This window comes from Phalacrocorax carbo, chromosome 5 (assembly GCF_963921805.1).
Source record: "Phalacrocorax carbo chromosome 5, bPhaCar2.1, whole genome shotgun sequence".
NCBI lineage: Eukaryota > Metazoa > Chordata > Aves > Suliformes > Phalacrocoracidae > Phalacrocorax > Phalacrocorax carbo.
Window position 1 is genome coordinate 44,096,665 of NC_087517.1, and position 23,628 is coordinate 44,120,292.

The following is a 23,628-nucleotide window of genomic DNA, read 5'->3' on the forward strand; positions in this document are numbered from 1 at the left end:
GAAGCTTGGATACCATGCTGGGAAGAGGAAGAAATTTTCCTTGATTGAGAGTAGTGAAGATGTAACTTTTTTTTGTTCATTTGGTTGGTGGGTATTTTACTACCTGCAGAAACTCTAGTGAGTTATTCAAGGAGATAAAGCTTTTTGTATTTTTTAAGTAAAGGAAAAAACACTTTTTAAAATTAAAAATTCAAATAAAACATTCTACAGCACACTTTCTTGGGGGGAGGGGGGATGATGTGTGGAAGTGTCGCAACTAAGCTCTTCATTTCCATTACAATTTGTCTGGACTTAATCCTAATCTCAATTCTCCCCAAAAGCAAAGACAAAGAATAAGTGCTATCTGTTATTCCCACCTGAGAATATCACCCTTGTTGAGATTCAGCAAGACATTATAACCTTTGAACTCGGCTTCACTTTTGCAGTAAATCCCCTTGTTAGCCAGGTCCTGATACATCTCCTTCAAGCTCTGCAGGCATTTAGTCATGTTCTCGTTGTTGATTTTGGCATCAAAGGAGGACATGGGCTCTTCACACAGGTGGTGAGCACAATGGATGTGAAAGCGAGTGCACTTCTCAATCAGAGACACCATCAGCGGGTTACAGAGATGTTGCTGGGTTATATCCTAACCAGAATGATAAAGAAAGCATTGCGTGTATTTCTATATTACAGTTAAAGAGCATGTCATCTGGCACTACTTTCGGGAAAACTCATTTCAACTGTGCTTTGAGCCACTTTGCAATTCAAAACATTTGAATTGCTATTGCTTTTTGCTTCACTTTTTAGAGCATTATGTGATCTTTTGCTTTTTATCATCAAACACCTCCATCTGCCAGTGCTTACCTTTCTTATTCCACGAGTTCTGTTCCAGACAAAGTCGTACCAGTCTCGGTAGTTTCCTTCTCCTTGATCCATAATGTTTGTCACTAAATAGTCCATGGTCATGCTCAGCACCTCAGAGGGTCTCAATTCATGGGGCAAAGGTTCCTCCTGATCTGCTGAAGACCTGCTATATTCTTTGATTGCTGCTGCATGATCTACCTGCAAGATGTGGAGAAAAGAATCAAAGTCCAAGGAATATGTTCAACTTTTCAGGAGTATAGGGGATTTCATCCCATCCATGCCTTTACTTCAGCAAGGAGACAAGACGATTAAAGGAGTTTCTCTGCTGTTCACACTAACAGCCCACATCTGTTCTGCTATGACAGCAAATATGTTTTATTTTCTTTTATGACAGGATCGTGAAGGTTATGAGTTCGAGACTCAACATTTAAGACCACGTATTCTGCCGCCATCGAGTTTTAGAAATATAGTTCTAAAAGCCTGGCTGTAACTAAACAAAAGACATGACTAAGGGTGAAAAAGCAATTCTCTAGCTGGGAATTGAAAGACATTAATGAAACAGGCTCCAAAACTTTTCCCACTAGAATTAACCCTGTAATCAAATAAAATAACACTGACCACTTTATACAAGCAGCAAGCAAACAGATGTCCCGAGAACAACAAACCCCTACATACTGAGGGCTCATACCTTGTCAGATCCTAGAAGCAATTCAAAGATACTGAGCTGGTTTCTTGTCTCCCTCATGTAGCGCTCCTTTTCAGGACACATGTCTGGGCAAGTGCCAACAACAGTTTTTGCTTTGCCAAGATCAGTCCTTTTTATTCGAGCTAAATAAAATCAAACAAACATCTTGGTTTTGTTTTCAGGAGAAGCTATTACCCTGATGTGCCAACACAGCCCTAAGCATGCCAGGTGCTTCAGTTGGAGCCTGTATGTTGATCAGTGGATGGATGTCAAGAAGCACATTGCTAGGGCAACAGTTCAAGGAAGAAAGATGGTGGAAAAAGGTCTCTAGAGATCCCCATCCTACCCCTACTCAGAGCAAGGCTGTATCTACACCTTGACATGGTCAGAAACGCACGAGGATGGGGTTCCTCCACCCTGGGGCTGTCCCAGGGTTGCACCACTCCTTTGGGGAAGTTTCTCCTACCATCCCACCTGGATTTCTAGAGTTTTGCTGAAAAGACTGAAGCCTCTAAAAGATACTCAATGTTCTGTGCCCTAACTAAGCACTGGCAATTTAATAATTCCACGTCAAGTGGACGAGAAATTGTTTGTCAATATTAAAAATAAGGCCTTAAACTAAAAGTAGGGTCAGCTTTGAAATGGCAGGAACAGGATGGAAGGGTTTACAACCCACCACTGTGAAACAAAAGACCATTACTTGAAATAATTACCAGCTGTGTAGCAGTATGAGTTTAGAGAAACACAGTTAGGCTTTGGGTAGCTTTCTTCAAAGAGCCTGCAGGGATGCAAATATCCCTACATGGGCTCCTTCACAGACAATGAACGATCTGCTATTCACTTTCCACAGAAATATGCATGTGCAATAAGTAAAACAGATTTTTGCGTGTTCTAGAAGAAATTAATATATATATGAACAATGGAAGAGTATTTTACAGACTGCTCCATGTTAAACTCTCTCTTTAAAGTCGTCTCCATGATATCACAACAGCTTTGCAACAGACACAAAACACTTCTTCCCAGCAGAGAAGCAGATGTTACACTCAATAACTTGTGTAATTACCTTGCCGCATGATTTTGTCCCTTTGGTCCAAAAGACGGTATCTTTCTTCAGATGTCTCAGCTACTAATCCTACCAGGTTACCAAGAGATGACAATGAAACTCCTAAGGCCTCTGAGCTCTGCCCGTCAGAGCTAGAATCAAACATATCTGCCTCAAACTGCAGTGCCTTTCGAAGACCAGGCTTCTTTGCTGGAGAACTAAAAATAGATTTTTTTAATCAATAAAACACTAATGCACATCCCAACCTTAATAAGTTCACTGTTCTTTAGGACATCGACATCTCTGTTCAGAAGAGCATTCTGTTCACAAGGCAGTATCTCAAACAAAGAATGTATCAGCATACTAAGGTTGTTACGAGCTAACACGAGCACTGGGAGTTGATCTGGTTAAATCCTCAGCACTGCCCAGACAACACTGCCAAGTGTTCTTGATTGTGGTGAAAGCTTTAGCCTTTGTACAACAGAAATAGTATTACTGAATCTGTCTTAGAGTGGACAGAACCAGATGGCTGCTGCAGCATTTTTGCATCACTACACCACAGCAGTTAGCATTTTAAGCCAGGAACTAGCCCTGTTTGGCATAAAAAAATACCCAAATGCTTTCTATAGCAACAGAGATTATTAAAAGATTTTACAGGGTACAGATACAAACATACTTTTTAAATAAAGGAACAATCATGCCTCTACAACATATTACTGATTTTGTAACTATATGACTATGCATACCAAATGACTTTTGTCAAACTAAACACACCATTAAGGTACCACAGAAAGATGACAACCTTGCCATTCAGCGACTGACACGAAACAGGAGGATTCCTGTACAAAGACCATTCACCTGAAGTGAGATGAGACGATGATCCAAATTTGCCAGCTACTCTGAAAAGGAGATTTTCATTCCACAGAGCTGTAATTGCCTACAAATGAAACTACTCACTTCAGAAGCTCATTTAATCACAACCACAGAGCAGTGTTGTTACTGCTTGGTCCTAGTTTGGCTCTGCACAGTTTCATTCAATTCCCTTACACCTCACTATTGCAGGTGTTGCTACTCACGTTATTATAAACAAAATATTAAAAAAACCACGCAGACCAAAGTAAAAGACCTCAATAAGCAGTTAAAAGTGTCTTTCTGACAAAGGCTGTGATCTTTGAGCTTGTAATTCAGATAAACCAGAAGAGATGAGGGAAGCACCCTCCTCGATAACAACATGACTATGTGACACACACACTGATGAGGATTTTGCCCCGCACACGCTATTGCCTGCCAGATTCCCAGAAGAGCAGATGTACCTTTTACCAGGCATGACACTGCTGGTAGAGGATCTTATTAAAGGCTTTCGAAGAGGTGAATGCTGATAGTTTTGCTCTTCACTGCTTTGCCTTCCTTCATCTTCACCTGCTTTCTTCTCCTTGGATGAAAATTCTCTTTTTGCTGGACCTGAAGTGACATATAAACATGAAGCCAGGTACTTGCCAAATAGTTTAAGAAACATCTCTTTTTTCCCCATGGGGGTGGGTGGCAAGCAGCTTGTTTTAAAAAACCACCATTAGAAAATAAAACCAAGAGTCACAGTTTTTTCCATGTATGCAAAACTTCCAGGACAACTTGTGCTAGCAACTGTACCAAATAAGTCTGCCAATTGCTAGTCAGCCTCACTGTTCTATAAAGAATAAGTATTTTTCAATAAAATATCACTTAGCAATAACTATAATTAGTCAACAGATTGTCAGTAAATAAAGCCTGATCATCTTCTGAATTTAAGTTCTCTCAGGTCTGGGATATAAGCCGCAAGTTGTAACTCTCTATGGAATATCAAATCCATTTCACCCCTGTAAAACACAATTAAAATGCTTCAGCAGGAGCACTGGGAATTATTTATTTCACACACCCAAGCTTAGACTGAGGTTGGCATGCCTTCTGAAGAGTTACATCTACACCTTATAGGAAGGCAGAATTTCTTCCCCGAGGAAGAAATTTTCAGCCAGTTGGATTTGTTAAATTGTCTCAGATTAGTTACTTCAGAATCCTGCCATTCACGTTTCTATAGACTTAGCACCACAATAAAATGACAAAGGCAAACAGGCAAGCCTACAGCTGCTGCTTCAAGAGGTTAATTCACAGGAAGACAGCTCTGCAGCTGTTCGTTTTCTAGACGGCAAGTTTGTGGTTGGTCAAAGCTGTGATGAAGCATTAACTTGCTGACAGCTGAAGTGTATCTCCAGGCTAGAATCTCTGAGGTACACACGCAGCATTCATAAAGCTAAAGGAAGGGAAGCACTTGACGATTCAAGTACTCGCCGAGGGGGTGAACAGCCAACATCTCTTGCCCTAATCGCAAGCAGGGTCTGGAATCCAGGTTTCCCGCTTCTAAGCTCAGTTCTCTGGAGGCCAACCATACACACTCTTCTCTCTTTTTGGTTCAAGCAGTATGTAATTGGTGATACGCAGAACTGCAGCCTCAACAATGCAGACACTTGCTCCAGGGTACTCCTTAACTCAGTTCTCAGGACACTTTCCTGAAAGCTGGAAGCCTACACCCCAGCCCATGCTCAGAAGCAGGCAGTGAGGCATTTGAAACTGCATTTTCTTACATCCCCAAAGAACGTCCTACTTCTAGATAGGAGCACAAAGTTAACATCACCATATTCCTCCTGTGCGGCTGCATGAACAGTTTCTAAATTCTCTAATAAAACTACACTGTCATTTCAAGTGTTTCAGCCATACAAAAGAGCTGAAGACAGCTTTTGGCTCAGATCAAGCCAAATGCTTTAGACAACAGGAATTTAAGAACGAAACAGTGCAATTTCCAGCTGTGATTTGCAGTCACTCACTTAAAACTTTTGCAATACCAGAGGACAGTACTGCAGATGCTGGAAGATAACACACGGCTTACAAAAGCAACTGGATAACTTCACAAGAGAAAAATTCTCCACAGGCTAAGACACCCCTTCTGGCTCCCAAGGGATTGAGCCATAGGCTGTTAAAGGCCGAGAAATTATTTTGGAAGCAATTACATGCATTATCCTATTCTTCTTCCCCTCCTCTGCATATTCACTATTAGCCTTTGCCACAGCCAGAGCTAGCTGGGATGTCACATAAAATGCAGAACAGCTCTTTTTATGCTTCTGTAAAGAACAACCTTCACCTCTCCCAGAAGCTCTGTACACCGAACAGCCTGACTAGCAAAAGTCAAAGAGAACCACCACAACTCTGGAACTGTAACATTCCTACTGCAGAGATCATCTTTGTGTTGATCTCAGTGCATCATGAAACAAGAACAGAGCACATGCCAAGCCGTCTCTGTATCACCCAGTAATCATACCTGGAAACACGGACTTACTTGTTTTCTTCTTTTGCCAAAATGTTACTATGTCTTTGTGCAACTCTTTCGCTTTTTTTCTGGCGAGAGCTGCAGAGGCCTGAAAGAAAACAAAAGCAGAGTATAAAAACATATTAGCATCACGACATCAAAACATACAGTGCAATTTTTGCCAGAGAAACATTTAGCAATTTCCATTAAGTTCTAGTTACTGCATTTTGACCTCTCACTTAAGACCTACATGCAACCAGCAGGACTGAGCATGCTTCCACAAACATTGCCGCTTTTCACTGAGCACTGGAGATGGAAGGCATGCTTTTAAAGCACAAAGCAGAAACATAACACATAACCTCTGAACTGTCACCTCAGCACTGATGTAACGGCAGTATTTCTAGCAAGCAGGTCACTCTACAGAGATCGCACAAGCTCACCTTGCCCTTGGTGCTGCCAAGCCAGAGCAAGAACGCAGCAGCATATGTAATTCAGGTTTGGGCAACATGAGAGAACAAAGAGGGAAGATCCGTTTGGTGTTTGAGCTGAACGCTAACGGGACAGCTAAAGGCAGCTACCATGTTTTAGGTGCAGCTTAGTACACTTCTATCCCTGTCTGTACTACCGCGCTTACGATACAAAGCTTTCCCCCAGGTGACAGAGAATCATAGAATCATTAAGGTTGGAAAAGACCTCTAGGATCATCAAGTCCAACTGCCAAACCAACATCCCCATGTCTCCTAAACCATATTGAACACTCCCCAGGGATGGTGACTCCACCACATCTCTAGGCACCCTGTTCCAATGCCTGACCACTCTTTCAGTAAAGAAACTTTTCCTACTATCCAGTCTAAACCTCCCCTGGCACAGTTTGAGACCATAACATACCACAGTACCAAAGAGAGGCACAGTTCTTACTAGAGCTGGACCCATCCCAAGCACTCAGATTTAAGCCTGCTCTCATGCCAACTGCTTCCGATACTCACATGATCAAAAAAGTGGAGAACAGCCATTTTTTTATTGCGCCTGGTCATGATCCGCCGAACTTTTACGAACTGGCTGAAGTGCTTCTCCAGCACCGTCCTGTCGTTGAGGTAATCAGGGACGTTCTTGCACTGGATAGCTGTCAGCTCGCCGGGCGACAGGCCCCCCAGCCCCTCCATGCTCTCGCTGCCCCGAGCCCGGTGGGCGGGGGTCGCGGGGGTGGCATCTGTGGAGACAGGGGGGCGTCCGCCTCAGAACGCGGGGTGACCGCCGGCCGGCTGGGTGCTGTCCCGGGGCATCCCCCCCGCCCCAACCTACCTTCCCGAGAGGACTCCCGCGCCTCGGCCGGCGGCAATTCCTCGGCGGGCGCCCGCTCGGCCTCGGTGTTGTCCCCGCGGTCGCGGTGCCCGCGGCCCTGGCTGCGCAGCATGTCCTCCAGCGTCCGGCCGAAGAGGGCACCGCCGCGGGGACGGCTCAGCAGCACCGCCCGCTTCTCCGGCGGCGCCGCCGCCCGCCCGCCCGCCGCCGCCCGCCGCGGTGAGCGCTCCCGCTCCTCCTTCCGCTTCAGGCCCTTGGGAGCCGGCTCCCCCGGCTCCTCCACCAGCGGCCGCGGGCCCTTCTCCTCCGGGCGGCCCAGGGCGGCTGCGGCGGCGGGACGCGAGAAGGAGAACAGCCCCCCCGCCGCCGCCGCCTCCGGGCCCGCCTCGGTCACGAAGCCGAAGGGCGGCGAGAAGGTGAAGGCGGCGGAGGCGGCCAGGCCCTTCTCCCCCTCGCCCCCCGCCAGCGGCTTAAAGGCGGTGGCGTTCTCAGGGGCCTTGAAGCGGAACTCGGGGGCAGCGAAAGCCCCGCTGCCGCCACCCGACGCCTCGCCCGGCCCCGGAAAACCGCCCAGGTAGGTGGGTGGCTTGAAGCTGAACCCCGTGTTACCGGCCGGGGGGCCGCCGCCGCCCGCCGCCGCCGCCGCGAAGGCCGCTGCCTGCCCTAACCCGTAGGGCTGCCCAAAGGCGGCAGGGGGCCCGGGAGCGAAGGGGAGGGCGGTAGTGGCGCCGCCACCCTGCCCAAAGACGGCGGCCTGCCCGAAGCGGAGGGGCAGTGGAAAAGCTGCCGGCCCGCGGAACGGACCCCCGGCATTCATGGCGGCCGCCGACCGCCTCTCCTCGGCGGGCGGGACCGCGGCTGCGCGGCGGGGCAGGAAGGGCGGGCGGGATTATCCCGTCCCCGCCGCCATCATGAGCCTGGTGGTACGGAACGCCCAGCGCGCCGTCCCAGTGCGCCGTGTCCCGCTCCGCCGCGCCGTGTGCGTCCTGCGGGCGGCCCTGGGCGTCTCCCGCTTCGACGTGGGGATAGTCTGCGCTGGCAACGGGCTGATGCGGTGTCTCAACGGCGAGTACCGGCAGCGCCCAGAGCCCACCGACGTGCTGTCCTTCCCTTTCCACCGGCTGGTCGCTGGGGAGCTACCGCGGCCGCGCTGCCGCGAGGAATACAATTTGGGAGACATCTTCCTGGGGGTGGAGTACATCCACCAGCAGTGCTGTGCTACCGGGGAGGACTTCGACAGCGTGCTGACGGTGAGCCCCACGGCGGGGAGCGCGTGGGGGACAGCCGCGGGGCTGTCCCCAGGGGAGCGGGTAGGGGCTGCAGCTTTCCCAGCCCGGCCTGAACAAGAAGGATCATCTTACAGCTTTCCCCTCGAAGACTAACTCTGGTGTTTTCAAACTTAACCAGTGAGGTCGGGCGCTATCTGATCTTTGTCGTTATGCACGTGGGATGCCAGGTTTTCCCTGCGAGTTCTGGAAAAACGGCACATGATTTGGGAGGGGGTGAGCCCTGGTCACCCCTCGTACCCCACTTTGTGCGGGGTATGCTGCACCACCAGTGCCAGGGCTGTCTGTGTGGGTGAGCTGCTAGTGTTGGGGTTAAGTTTGTGTGTCCTTGCCTCTTTGCACAGGTGACAGCAGCCCATGGACTGTGCCATTTGCTTGGCTATCAGCACAACACGAAATCTGAGTGGCAACAGGTATGGCGATGTCCTGGAGCTGGGGAAGGCATGCAGTGGCCAGCCTGTGTCAGGTTGTACCCGGGTGGAAAGCATCCCCCTGTCTTGCACCCCTATGGTGGGGAACTTGCAGGTCCAGCCTGCTGGGCAGGCAGCTCTGCAGAGCCATGGCTCACATTGATGCCAGCATTGGCAGCTGCTGAGATGGTGCTGGCCCAGCTGCAGAGCGTGGTGCCAGCAGAACTGACCATGACTTGGCTCCGGTGCCCTCCTCCCGCAGATGTACCAGAAGGAGGTGGAGATCCTGGAGGAGCTGAACCGGCTCACAGGCACCAGCCTCCGCCCCCTGACTGCAGGCCTCTTCTGAGACGGCCACACTGGGGACCCTGCAGCAACCACTTTCCACCCGAGTGCAGAGGGTCTGGGTTGCTGCTGGGGCCACCCCAGACGTGGCGTGGTGCAGGGATGGCGGCACGAGACTCCAGCTGCTGCCTGCTGCTGCTGGGCCTGGCCATGCTCACCCTCCTGCCGCCTGCCGCCACCCAGCCACCACCTGCTGCCCTCCGTGCCGGCCACGCCGCCTCCTCGCTGCCTGCCACTGCTGCCGCATCGTGCACCAGGTGAGGAACAGCTCCACCAGATGCTGCAGGCCCACTCACTGCAGGCCAGTCCCACCAGCCAGAGTCAGCACCTGCTCCCCCCCCAGACCCTTCTTTCATCCCAGCTTCCTGCCTGGTGTCCCTAGGGGACACAACAGGTCCCCTGTATGGGTGGCGTACCACATCTCTGAGCCATCAGCTGGTGGGCACATGCTGTTTGGGTCATTTCTGGAAGATGCCACCATCACAACTGTCTGGGGGCTTTCCTGCTCTGAGCATGGCCTGGGGACCCCTGCTCATCTGCCCTGCTGCAGGTGATGTACGCCATTTTCCCCTGTCCCTACTGAATGCGTCCTCCCACCTTCAGCTCACAGGAATTAGCCCAAGTAATGTGCCAGTTGTTTCATCATTCACACCACATTACCCTCAGGATGTGCAAGACATCCAAAGGGTTCCCTCCTTGGTCCCCCTCATCCTGCCCTGCTGCAGAAAAGGCTGGTGACATGTGCCACCTTGATGATGTCTGGTGAGGACACCCACCAGGTCCCCCCAGCCCCTGCAGCATGCACTGCTCTACCTTCCCCTACTTTGTCCCCTTCCAACTTCTGAGTACTGCTAACTCATGAAAGAGGAACAGTTTCCATCCCAACAGAGTTGTGTCACATGATTGTGGGGTTAAAAAAACCTGAAGTCGTAAAAGGTTTAAACTCCCCGAAGTAATTATGTTGCTTTGTTCTCCCCAGGTACCTTTTGTATGATGTAAATCCTCCTGAAGGGTTCAACCTTCGCAGAGATGTCTATATTCGCATTGCTTCCCTTCTAAAGACCTTGCTGAAAACTGAAAATTGGGTGTTAGTTCTGCCTCCCTGGGGACGTCTTTATCACTGGCAGAGCCCTGACATCCTTCAGGTCCGGATCCCCTGGTCTGACTTCTTTGACATCCCAAGCCTCAACAAGAACATCCCTGTCATTGAATATGAGCAGTTCCTTGCAGGTAGCGTATGGAGTCATACAATCTACAATTGACTAAATATTTGAGGTGGTTTCTTTGTAGGTTTATCCTGGTATATGCTTTTATCCTTTTTTGTGAAATAGAAAAAGTTAAGGGTGGTGAGAGGAGGAGTAGGAAAGAATCATACTGAGTAACAAACCACTAGGGTGAAATAACCCAATTATTTGGCAGCTCACTTGATGTAGCCCTCAACTTCCCAGGGACCCCAGAGAAAGAAAATTAATGCCTCTGGTTAAAGTCACAGATACTTCTGCATACTTTTGGCCGTAGTTACAACCCGGTAAGGAGAGAGGCAGCCTGCAGCTCTCTGTCAAAATACAGACAAACCACTTTTTTTCTGGAGGTGTTTGGACAGTAAAAGCTGTACTTCTAAAGGCAGTAAAAGCAGTAAAACGGGTTCTTCAATGAACTTACTTTTTCATTGTTGATGCTGCACATGCCTGCTTTTTGTGTACAAAATGGTATATAAGAGAAAGGCTTTCCCAAAGAATACAGAAATGATGAAGTTGGTTCCTTTAGTGCTTAATGCGACATAGAGCTAACCACCAAATGCCAAAATCTGCAGCGGTGTCGCAGACTTTTTCAGCAAAGTAAGTAAAGGCCGCCAAATATCACACCTCTGCAAAGAGCTCTGAAGGGATCATTGTTCCCTACCTTTCATGAAAAAGCATTTTAGAAACCTTGAAATTTAGGGGAAGAAGGGCTTGAACTTGTTTTCTCAGATGCACTCTTCCTGTAGCAGGTATATACAGCATTGAAAACCTCTGTGCTTCATGGTGTGCTGTACCCAGCTTTTAGATTTACATTTCCATGGCGATTCATATCTGTTTGGTGCATTAAATCACACATAGCTGGGTGGGAGTAGCAGGTTGTCCCATCCTCTGACCTTTTTAGCTTTTCTGGCTCACAAAGAACTTCCTTTCCTTCTTCATAGGGAAAACAGGGAAGAAAGAGCAGATTTTTAACTGCAAGTAATGCTAGTTCATACCTTTATCATTTGGGTTTTCTTGCTCACAAATGCTTTGCTTTGCCTTCTGCTCAGAGTCAGGTGGGCCCTTTATTGAACAGATTTATGTCCTACAAGGCTATGCAGAAGGATGGAAAGAAGGAACATGGGAAGAAAAAATAGATGAAAGGCCATGCATTGATCAGCTTATGTACTCCAAAGACAAACACGAGTACTACAGGTAACATCTAACAGTCCTTTTAGTCTTCATTTTAGTTGTATTCAATGAGACATTTGCCTAGTCTGACAAAACAGACTTGTGTGGTTATTGTAGTGTTGTCTGTGAACCTCTGGATGCTTGGGATTTGCTTTGTTTTTAAAACACCATCAATAATAAAACGTTATATTCGTACTAGAAGATCTGATTTTAGAAAGCTGTTGTTTCACACAAAAACAGTATAAAGGAGTTGGCTGGTTTATTTACTTTATATATCATCTTTCTAGGGTGTACTGTTTATTTGTTTCATTACATATGGCATTAATTTAAAATGCAAGCCTGTGACCCAATACTTTGTGTTCTCTTTCAGGGGATGGTTCTGGGGTTACGAGGAAACACGGGGCCTAAATGTCTCTTGTTTATCAGTCCAAGGATCTGCCTCCATTGTGGCTCCCATCCTTTTGAAGAACACTTCAGCACAGTGAGTTGCCTTGTATTTATTGTTGTATTGCATGTCCACAAACCCATTGCTAGGTGAGAAGAGCAGGGGAACTAACGGGCTATGTCCCACTGTTGTGGTACTTCATCACTGAGTTCTTGTAATCCATGAAAATTATTACAAAAGGAATTTACACTGTAAGAAATGCATAACTGTAAGTTAGGTTAAATGCTGTAATGCAGAAACCTAAGAGGAAATAGCCTTGAGCTTCTTCATATTCTCTCTCAGGTAGCGAAATGTCCTTGCCACCCTGCATTTACCTTTCCTGCCTTTACCCTTTGATGCTGGGTCAAGAGGGAAGGAACAGAGTGGAATCAGTGTCTTCCATGAGGTGCAGTGTCTGGTCTCCTGTGACGTCAATCCTCTACATGTGAGATGCGTTTAGAGAAAGGAAGCAGCATGTTTTGTCTTTCTGCTCTGAGGTGCCACTAGGATGATCAGAGGAAAGGAAAGCTGTTACATGAGAGATGAAACACACTTGTGTTATCCCAGTAGCAAAATATTTCTGGTCAGCCCTGACCCTGTGACAACTGAAAACATTGTACCAAAGCAAAAGCTAGAGGGGTACAGGGGAGAACACAAAGGGGAAACAATCACTGTCTGTGAATACATCAGGGGAATAGATCCATAGGAGAAACACAGACCATGTAAGCTGAAGGGCAGTTTCGCCATGAGAGCAAAAACATCTAAAAATTTGACGTCAGTACGATTTAATTGGAAATGAGATGAAGGTTCCCTTAAGCACAGCACTGGGAATCGTTAGTACCTCCACCTGGGAACAGGGGAAGCAAAGTCCTGTTTTTCAACAGGAATGCTTTTCTATTTGTAGGAGCTATACCATAATTTTTCCCAGTGACAGCCGAAAACTGGATTAAATAAGCCATAGAGGTCTCCGTGTTTAGCCCTACAGTTAACTCTTTCATGGCAACTGTCAAAGGTCTGGCAATGAAGAGGGTCAAGAGAAAAATTAGGAGTGGTGCCTAAGTACTCCTAACACGTAGACATGGTGCCTTATCCATGACATCACACTTCTCAGTCAGACAGAAATAGAAAGTAGTACCAACATAACAGAAATATACAGGCAGCTACAGTGGTTCGTATTAAAACTAGTGGTTCATGTTAAAGTCAGTCCAGGTTAGTGTGTAAAATCCAAGAGCGGCTAAAATCAGATGTCTAGGGAAAAGTATAAGAACTGGGTGTGTGTGCGTGATGCCTCCCGAGTCCTGTCACACCCTTCAGATTTGTGGTTATAGGAACCTTCTGAGCCAGAAGTGATCTTCCTATCTTTTATATCCTTCAGCAAGTCCATGGATCTGTGCAAGCTTGCTTTTGAAACCCCCATGGACATTGTTGGCATCCACAAAATCTTGGGTCAAGGCCTTAAGGTTTTGCACCTTAACTGTGCATCCTATGAAAATCCACCTCCTTTTGTGACTCCTACTTGCGAGTTTCATCCAGTGTCCCCTAGTTCATGTCATGGAAGAGACAGTGAACAAATAGCTTTTCCATATTCACCTTCACACCATGCACGTTTTTACACTTACACCTCGCTATCATGTTCCCCCTCAGTTGTCTCCTCTACAGTATGAAGAGTCCTGGCTTCATTAGTTGTTCTTCATGTGAAAACCATTCCATGCCTTTAGTCATCTTGTTAGCGTTCTCTGAACCTTTACAGATCAACTGGATCCTACACACTGAGTGAGGGTAAACCTGTTACATAGTGGCATAATGACATGCTCTTTTTAGTTATCTCTTCTTTTTCTGGTAATTCCTAATATACAAGTTCCTTTTTTTGACTTCCGTTGAGTGTTGCCTTGATGTTTTCATCAGACTGTCCTCATTCCTGAGCATCAAGCCCTTTAGTTATCAGATCACAGAATCACAGGTTGGAAGGGACCTCAGGAATCATCTAGTCCAACCTTTCTCGGAAGAGCACAGCCTAGACAAGATGGCCCAGCACCCTGTCCAGACGACTCTTGAAGGTGTCCAACGTGGCCGAGTCAACCACTTCCCTGGGGAGATTATTCCAATGCTTGACTGTTCTCACTGTGAAAAATTGTCCTCTGGTGTCCAATCGGAATCTCCCCAAGAGCAACTTGTGTCCATTCTCCCTTGTCCTCTCCATGTGACTCCTTGTAAAAAGGGAGTCTCCATCTTCTTTGTAGCTACCCCTTAAGTACTGGTACATGGTGATGAGATCCCCTCTAAGCCTCCTTTTCTCAAGGCTGAACAAACCCGATTCTCCCAGCCTATCCTTGTATGGCAGGCTTCCCAGTCCTTTGATCATCTTGGTGGCCCTTCTCTGGACCCCTTACAGCCTGTCCACATCCTCTCTGTATATCGGGGACCAGAACTGTACACAGTACTCCAGGTGTGGCCTGACAAGTGCTGAGTAGAGTGGGATAATGACTTCTTTATCTCTGTTGGTGATGCCCTTTTTGATGCAACCCAGCATCCTGTTGGCCTTCTTGGCCGCAGCAGCACACTGTTCACTCACGTTGAGCTTTGTGTCCACCAGAACCCCCAGGTCCCTTTCGACAGAGCTGCTTTCCAGCCAGGTGGATCCCAGTCTGTGCTGCACTCATGGATTATGAAGATGAAGCCAGTATTTTTTTTTTTCCACTAGATGCACTCCTACATTAGATTTCATCTGCCACTTTATTGGCCAGTCATCAAACTTCTCTAATTCTTTACAATTGGCCTTTGTCTTTGCAGCTCTGAGCAATTTAAAATGATCGTCAGGCTGTGTCACCCCAAAGTTCGTGCCCTTTTGTAGGTTGTTTAGGAATATGGTGAAAAGTACATCCCTTCCACTTGTGACTTCCCTCTACAATGAGAACTGGACATTTATCCCTGTCTTTAAACTACTTTTTTTTTTTTAATCCATGCAAAGACCTTCCCCCACCCCCACCCCCCAAACCATTGCTGTTAAGTGCTCTTAAAGCCTTTAATGAACGCTTTCTGGATTTCAGGATTTCCTTGTCAGGAAATCCTGGTAGGCAACGTCAATGAGACTTCCTTTATCCACACGTATGCTTATGTCTTCAGGCTACTCTTGATTGTTCATGTTCCAGAGCTCCACGTTAATACTTCTCCAATTTACTTTAGGTATCCATTAATTCTGTTTTTAATAACAGTTGCTATTAAGTGTCCAGGACTGACATCGGCTTTGCCACTGTGTTTTATCCCAGACCTCCCGATGTGTGTTTTTAGAAAATTAACATCACATTTGCTGTGTTGCAGTTTTAAGCGAGAAGTTGCATACCAGAATTAGTGGTTCAGCTGCTTCACTCTTGAGTTCTTTGATAACTGTTGGGTGAATACTACCTGGTGTTGGCCATTTGTTGGTTCATTTTGTGTAGCTGTTCCATCACTGGACACTTCCTATGGACACTTCGGTTCGAGATGCGTTCTCTGATGAGTTCCCCTGTAAAAGGTAGTTCTGGCAAGTGAATCTTCCCAGCTCCTCCACTTACAAAATATTACATTAGCTGTTTCTGTCATGATGTTACCATCTCTAAGTGCTTGTTAAGCCTTTAATTTCCTTTTAATTTGTATTGAAATGAAGATTGGTCATTAGATTGAAGGCCTTAGTTTTTCTGACTCAAATTTTTTTTACCTTCTTTATTTTCTTTTTCTGTTTAACTTCATGGAGTTTACGAGCCTTCCTGTTTTCTTCACTTGGACACTACTTCTGCATTTTTATGTAGTCCCCTTCTTGAAACTGTACGCAACTGAAATAACTTTCCTTTGTTGCATTGTTGTTCCAGTTGGATATTGAAGATGAGTACGTTTATGGCCACTGTCACAAAGTAGCTCTTTCACCATGAGATTTTGGTCTGTGTCTTGCTGTTGCTCAAGACAATGTCAGGAGCTACTCCCTGCCCAGTTGGTTCACGGAACTGTCTTGACAGTGTCTCAAACTGCAGTTGCTTAGTCATGTTCTGCTAAGACACATGTCCAGTCTACCTGGGGATAGTTGAAATCTCCAGTGGCTACAGTGCCTTGTGCACTTAGTCTCCCTGATCTCCCATGTCACCCTTTTGGCCAGACAATCAGTTGGATGGTCCTAGTACTGTATTGTTATTCTTCAGGTGTGGTCGCTTACAGGAATCTTTCTGATACATTTAATTAATCTGATTCACCTCCAAACTTCCTGTTAAATGCAGTGCTGCTTCTCCACTAGCACAGTCTAGTCTATTTTCCAGATTATTTGCAGCCTTATATGCAAGTGTCCAGCTGGTTATCAGCAGTGATAATCTACAGTGGATTGATTATTTGCTTCCTCTCATTTTAATAGAAGAAGGTCCAGATAATGGCATTGACCGTCTTCAGCAGAAGCATTTCTCTGTGTGTTCGCTCACATTCAGTGTGCTCAGAGCACAAGCTAAGCCTACATCGCTATGCTCTTGGATACTCAAAACTCTCAAAATCTCTTCTGCTTCTTAGAACTTGGATAGTGCAGTTATGTTTCCAGTACACAATTGTGAACTGTGTCTATTTATGAAAAGCACAAAGCTGTTTTCATGTTAGTGAAAAATTTTCATTTTGAAATTTGTTCTTAGTTGCTAACACACATTTTTGTAGTGTCAAAGTGTTCTTCAATCTGATGTTTTACTGTAGGACATTTTATTCCACATGCGGAAAACACCTTCTCTGCTTTTGCTTTTGTGAGCATGACTCCTGCTTCCTCCAAGAGGCTCTCACATGCTCCAAGGCTGAGCATCATCTCATAGGTTGTTTCTCTCCTTTGGATCACTCATCCTGTTGACAACCTTATTTGTCCAGGAGCAGCTACTGTTGAGGGCTACATGAGGGACTGTTAATGCTTGCTTGTGTTTAACTATCAGAATTAAGAGTACCATTTATTAAGGAAGAGAGCAGGAACATGCAGTGGCATAGTTCCCTTCTCTCCCCAGCAGGCTGTGGGTCACAATTGGTTTTACACGGAACAGATTGGCAGCCTATCCCTCATTCCCCATGCTCCCTTTGCAAACAGTTTGTAGTCTGTGCTTTATTCTAGCAACTGTATAAAGAAATATCATAATATAAATTCTCTTCCTCAGGGAACTGCACTCAGTTTTACAATTTTTACAATTTTTAATAGGTCAGTGATGTTAGACAGAGCTGAAAACCTTCTTCATGACCACTACGGAGGGAAAGATTATTGGAATGTGAGTATTTTCCATTTAGCTTCTCTACACTTTATACTTTGTTCTGATAAAAATTCAATACCCGGTACATGCTTTGTAACCTCATAACTTGTGTCTTACATTTCAGCAGTGTATGCTAAAGATGGTCTTCAGGCTGCTGTGGGTTAATGCAATGCAGGCATTTGTCCCGGTGTCTTGTCCCTAAAGGCTCAGTGCTGCAGGCCTTGGCGTTTATAAGGAACTCCCCTATGCAACACTTCTGCAATCAGAAGGGAACTGTCTTTGTGCAGTTTCTTGTCTGGTCAGCCTCAAGGTTAGACTTTTAGAAAGAATTCCCAAAAGTGCTCAACATTGTTCTGTCTCCCCATTGGCCCTGATGGCAAAATTCCCACAGGTTTCCAGGTAACACTGAGCACTTTGGAAGATGCCACCCAAGGGTCTATGGTAAAATAATTCCTATGGGAAAAGTTTTAAGACAAAGTTAAAGGTTCAGCCACAGGAAAACAGGACGTGATGTGGAGTGCTTGATATAATTAAAATTTCTAAGAGGAAGTGACTTTTACGATATTGTGAAACAAGTTACATAGACCTCAGTCTTGTAAGATATAAACATCTGGCTATTCACTCGGTATATGGCATATTTTTCGGAAATGGACCAAACAGTAGTTTGCTAACTATGAATTTTTCATTGAGAGCAGCTTTCCAAATGGAGAAATGCAACCCATGTGCCATGTCTGAGTCTGACTTGCAGTCCTGTAAAAGCAGACATGAAATCCATGTGGATCCATAACAGGCATTTCTTAACAGCAGCACTTTAAACATTGTCTCAAAAATTCAAACTTGTCTCAGAATTATTTAAAACTTCCTGGAAAATATTTTTCATTGTTTTATTTCAATTTTAACTACCTGCATGATTTTTGGTTGTTGTTTTTTTTCTTAATTAGAAATAAGTTGTTGTTTATCTCTGGAGAATATGTGGAGTTCTTTATAAATCTTGCTAACAGATGCCCTCTTGTCTCAAAGAAGTTTTTAAATTGTAAGAAGCCAGCTTCCCTTTGTAACAAACCTATGTCTTTGGGGTCCAAAAATATTGAATTTATTATTGAGCCACATTGCTCTCACCGTTGTCACCATTTTTGTCTAGGGTTCTCTACCACTGTAAGCTGAAAGGTGGTGTTTTGCGACTCTTAATGGTTGAATGACAAGGAGCACAGAAGACCTCCCAAAATGGTTTAGGAGCAACTCTCGAATCCCTTGAAGAGCATGAGGGTAGCATGTAGACCACACCAGTGCTTTACCATCTATCTGGAAGCAGAAAGTTCTCTAAGAACAACTCTAGAAAAGCCAGGAGTTTTGCATTTGATTTCACCATCCTGGGAAGACGATCTCAGAGAATTAGAGGATCTGTACCATTAATTCAACTCATGGACACAATGTGCATAATTCATGTACACAATGGAGCATAACCAACACTAATTTTGTTCGTTTGTTTGTTTTCCCAAACTTAGAATCACAGAAAAATTTAGGCAGGGAGGTGTCTTGGCAGCCCTGCCTTGATCTGCTAGTTTGGGGCTGTGTCTAGCCGAAGGTGGAAAGCCCACACAGATAGAGATCCGCCACCTTTCTGGGGCCTGTGCCACACCTGTGCCTCTCTTGCGGGCAAGATGTTTTGCCTGATGTCCAAACAGAAGTTGCCTTGCTGCAGCTTGGGCCCCAGGGCCTCTTGTTTTTTTTCATGCACCTCTGAGAAGCATCTCTCCATTCTCTGTTTCTTTCTTTGCAGAGAAAAAGGGAGAAGAAGCAAAACTTGGAGGTAGTTGGAAAGGGTGACAATATTGCACGTGCAGATTTGAAACATATACTTTAAATAAGAGGATACCCAGATACGTAGAGCATCCATGTTAGGAAGTATACCAGTTCACGTTCATGTGAACCTCCTGTTCATGAAACAAAATTAATGAGATGAATTAAAACCTTCTGTTTTAATTTTTTACATATGCTGTTGCAAAATAAGAATTCATCAGAACAGCTGCTGTCAGAGGAGTGCTTTGTGCCCAGGAAAAACTTGGCACAGCATGGGTGCAAAACTTGACATGGCAGTCGTGCATTCCATCAGGGAGAAGTTTAGAGGTGTTTGACCCAAGCGTAACATTCAAAGATGTTTATTGTCCTCCCCAGTGCACTGCACTGCCATGGGTTGCATACACACGTTTGCTGCCTCTTGAGGATACTGTGTTCATCTCATCTTGGGTAAGGTTGACTTGACTCAACAGGATCATATTGTGTAGACATATTACAAAAAGGAGGGAAATATGTCTCCCTGAACTGCAGCATGAGCGTTCTGCAGCAGACAGTATGTTCATCCTCCCTTAATACAAACATTTTGCTGGAGGATTTAGGATGGACTTAGAAAGCCAGTGCTGATCTCTTTAAGGATGCTAGAAGAGTAGGCTTCCTTTTTCCTTGAAATATTTACAGAGGTGTGGATCTCCAGGTACCATGAATTTTACAGAAGACTAAATGGTTCTCTGTCTTACTGAATTATATAGAGAAGGAAGCAGTTCAGCCATAACAAGCTTGGCATATGGAGAAATAGCTGCTCTGGGAAAAGCTGAAGAAAAGCTGGCATATTCTTGTTCCTGCCTCTTTGCGAGAGCAAGGCAAAGGCATGGTTGGTGTGGCTACGTCTTGGAATACGAGTAATGCTCTGTCTGGCTTCTCCACTGTGTAGTGGACTCTGTCTACTGTAGGCTTCACTGTGCTGAGAAAAGAGAGGTGGCTAGAAACTGGAGAGAGGTGGTTTTGTTGCATTTTATTTGGTGCCCGTCACACAGCTGACTACAGACTTGTACCAAAGTAAGGAATTATACCGAATTGCCAAGTGTCCTTTGTAAGCGGTGTAAATCACATGGGATTTCCTTAGTTCTGCTGTGTGTGCCTGTTAATAAGAAGGCTATGTGTGACTGTGTGCAGGGGTAACTGCATTACAAAATCTTTGAAAGTGGTTACTATGCACAGGTGAAGGAAATAACTCCATCACTTTTCTGCTGAATTTGATAGGAGTGTCTGTGGGTAGGTGCATGATTTTTTTAAGAAAGTTTTATTGTTACCAGTAATTTGCAAGCCAAAGTCTTTGCCCAGCTTTTGTTTCCAAAAGTGGGTTATATTGCTAGAGTGTTTAATTTGGTATATTACCTGTTCTGTTGTGTAAATAACTACAGTGTACTCTGTACACCTATGAGTTGCAGGGTCTGACGAGTACACTGGTTGTAAATGTGGTTACAATTAGGATGAAACAGTTAAAAGCTCAGATGAAAGGTTAGGAATTGTTGCTTGAAGTGCTGCATGGATGTATCAGACGTAACTACATCCTGGAAGCTCTGCATGTACAATACTATCTTCATTTAGTCATTTTTAGCTCTCCCTTTTTCTGATTCGGCATCTGCTCTTATTCCAACAGACCCGTCGGAGCATGGTGTTTGCTAAACACCTCCGTGTAGTGGGAGATGAGTTTAGAAACAATTATCTTCAATCCACAGATGAGGCAGACAGGACTCATTACAAGGAGGACTGGACACAGATGAAGGTAAAATCAAAACAGTCTGTTTCCCATAATAAATATAATAATTTTTTTCTTATTTGTGTACTCTGGCTGTACACTGTAAGGAATATTGGAAGATACATGTGAATCTAGCTCTCCCTGCTCAGATTGAGGTGGACGTGCATGTTCCTCCTGTACCCTCTTCTCCCTGCGTGACATGAGTTAACAGAGTCTGTTGCAATGTGGCTGACTGATTCTGAGTGCCAGATTTCTGTTACCCTAACTTCACTAAAGGAAACTTATATTTCTTCTTGTATTCAGCATCATTTGTGGGTGTACAGTTCAGCTGCAAACTGCCATTTGTGGGTTTGGTCAAGGAGAGCAATTTTTCCTTACAGCTATTTCACACTCTCGTTTCTCTTGTATGATGCAGGCCACCCAGTATCAAAACTTGGGATCTTAACTGACACCTTCAGTGTTCCAAAATACTGCCAATCCATACCTTAAAATTGCTTTCTGCAGCTAGAGTAATTCAGTGCCTTATCCAGAGATAAGGCCTTTTCAGTGTGAATGAGTAGTGGTGCTCTCAAGTTTTAAAGTTTATTGGTCTTTCTTTGTTAGGTTAAGATGGGCACAGCTCTAGGTGGTCCATACCTTGGGGTTCATCTCAGAAGGAAAGACTTCATTTGGGGTCACAGAGAAGATGTGCCTTCCCTACAAGGAGCAGTAAAGAAAATCCACAGCCTCTTGGAGATGCATAAACTTGAAAAAGTTTTTGTAGCCACTGATGCTGTTGAGGAAGGTAGGCAGATTATAGTCAGTTTAGGACTGATAACTTTTGACAATGAGTGCAGCAATTACCACTTTGTTTCATATGGAAGTTATTATGCCTCCATCATTGGACAGGGAATTGAACAGGATTGGGCAGCTGTTTCCTTCCAGCTTGAATAGTTGGTATCAAACCATTCATTTGGTATTTGCCATAGGAGGTTTGGTGGTCTCTACTATGGGAAGTTAAGAATTGAATTTGCCTGTTCCTCCTCCTCTTTCTCTTTCTTCCATCCCACCTTAGCATTTCAGAGACTCTCAGACATGCTGGTGGGAATGGTCCTCTGAAGTCTCCCACCCGACCTTCCCCTTGGCTGCCCCTAGTGCCAGACTGGGATGGACCTGTCTGTGTGTGGCCAAGGCTTAGAAACTCCCAGGGGTGGGGTTCCTCCCTCAGGCCTTATTCCAGGGCTGCAACCCCCTCCCAGTAGTATCTAGGGATCTGTTTCAATGCTTGATGTTAGAATAACCCTGCAGGGAACGGCATCTGCAATAACTAAGTTTTCCGTCAAGAAAGGCCTCTTCGTACACCTACGCCGTAGGATTAGACAGCGAGGCTAGTGGTAGCATCTGTTCTACCCCTCGCAGGCTTCTCCAACCCCTGAGAATTAACCCCCTTGGCACCACGTCTCTGCCCCACTGGCTCCCCACCGCCTACAATAACCTGACATTTGGCAAACATTGTAAAATCCATACGTAGATTTTGGTTTTGCTTGCTTCGTAACTCTTCACCCAGGGTTTCCTTAAACACTTACATTTCATGACAGCAGCAAGTTGCTCTTTTATAAAGTAAAAATGAATTTGCATCTTTCCCTTTTTCAGAGATTGAATTGCTCAAGAAACTGCTGCCTGAGATGGTGAGGTTTCAACCCTCTTGGGAGGAGCTGGAACTCTACAAAGATGGGGGCTTGGCCGTGATTGACCAGTGGATCTGCGCGCATGCAAGGTAGCGAATTTGACTTTTCTTTGAGGAGCCAAATCTTACTGTCACAAAACTGAATATTGTTTTCGTCCCAGATACAGTTGTTTACAAATCATATGTGACATGATATTATATGAGTGATATATGTAATAGATGAAAAATAGTTGTATTGTGTGTATATGTAATACATATATGGTGATTTCATTATCATATCATTACAGTGAACGTTAAAGTTCATTGGACTAAAATCAATAACTTGCATTTTAAAAACTGACCCCCTTCACAAAACCATTCTGATTTTTTTCACAGGTATTTTATAGGAACCTCAGTTTCAACGTTTTCCTTCCGGATCCATGAGGAAAGGGAGATCTTGGGATTTGATCCAAAAACAACTTACAACCGATTTTGTGGTGAAAAAGAACAAAACTGTGAGCAGCCAACTCACTGGAAAATTGTGTACTAAAATACAGAGAAATCCATAGTCTTCAATACTGGTGAGCTCAAAAGAAAAAGGAAACACTGCAGGGAAATACCTCCCTTTGATGAAACCGCAACTCAGTTGTCTAACCTTTTCTTAGTGTTTACTTGACATTTGGGTTTTGAAGTACAGCAATATTCATCTTTTTAGTCCGGCATTGATGGGAGTGAGAAAAATGAAGTAAGCCTGGGATCCAGTTTCCAGGATAGCTGGGATTACAGGACAATACCAGACACTGCAACTGAGACATAAAAGGCAAAACTTTGTCCTGAAACTCAGTAACAAAGTAAGTCACGGGACCTGCTGACACAGCCAGGTTCATAGCCCAGCGTGGGAGGCTAGGGCATGCAGTGGCGGGGGAGGATTGGGAGCCTCCTGGAGAGGCGACGCTGGGGGTGATCAAAGGCCATCTCCAGAAACTCACGGCCAGGGCAAAGACGTCCTTATTGTCCCCGTCGGAGGTGAACGTGCTGTGCAGCGGCCAGTCTGCCAGCACAGGGAGCAGCTCCAGTAGCACCTTGTCTGCAGTCCTCATCGTGGAGACCATCA

General features: G+C 45.4%; 3 protein-coding genes across 4 annotated transcripts in view; 2 read left to right on the plus strand and 1 right to left on the minus strand.

The window, feature by feature from the left end:
- The window catches only part of MCM3AP (minichromosome maintenance complex component 3 associated protein), a 28,575-nt gene extending 20,512 nt beyond the window's left edge, over positions 1-8,063 (minus strand). Inside the window, exons 1-8 of the mRNA XM_064452227.1 lie at positions 7,207-8,063; positions 6,891-7,114; positions 5,935-6,013; positions 3,884-4,031; positions 2,592-2,788; positions 1,532-1,671; positions 844-1,041; positions 357-625 (exon numbers count right to left, since the gene is read on the minus strand). Coding sequence (XP_064308297.1) covers positions 357-625; positions 844-1,041; positions 1,532-1,671; positions 2,592-2,788; positions 3,884-4,031; positions 5,935-6,013; positions 6,891-7,114; positions 7,207-8,023 — 2,072 coding nt within the window. The 5' untranslated portion in view covers positions 8,024-8,063. The remainder of the gene's footprint in view (positions 1-356; positions 626-843; positions 1,042-1,531; positions 1,672-2,591; positions 2,789-3,883; positions 4,032-5,934; positions 6,014-6,890; positions 7,115-7,206) is intronic.
- A 26-nt stretch (positions 8,064-8,089) lies between these two features.
- On the plus strand, positions 8,090-9,302 carry YBEY (ybeY metalloendoribonuclease). The gene is made up of 3 exons (XM_064452230.1): positions 8,090-8,456; positions 8,837-8,905; positions 9,165-9,302. The coding sequence occupies exons 1-3, from the start codon at positions 8,118-8,120 to the stop codon at positions 9,249-9,251; spliced, it is 495 nt and encodes a 164-aa protein (XP_064308300.1). The 5' UTR covers positions 8,090-8,117; the 3' UTR covers positions 9,252-9,302.
- Positions 9,303-9,349: 47 nt separating this feature from the next.
- POFUT2 (protein O-fucosyltransferase 2) lies at positions 9,350-23,090 on the plus strand. Of its 2 annotated transcripts, none has more exons than XM_064452228.1 (9): positions 9,350-9,504; positions 10,227-10,477; positions 11,538-11,682; positions 12,029-12,139; positions 17,265-17,331; positions 20,771-20,896; positions 21,473-21,653; positions 22,502-22,625; positions 22,911-23,090. In XM_064452228.1, exons 1-9 carry the CDS (start codon positions 9,350-9,352, stop codon positions 23,062-23,064), a joined length of 1,314 nt encoding a protein of 437 aa, XP_064308298.1. In that variant the 3' UTR covers positions 23,065-23,090. The 2 variants fall into 2 exon arrangements, with proteins under 2 accessions (XP_064308298.1, XP_064308299.1); XM_064452229.1 differs by having other exon boundaries at positions 11,580-11,682.
- The last annotated feature ends 538 nt before the right edge of the window (positions 23,091-23,628 follow it).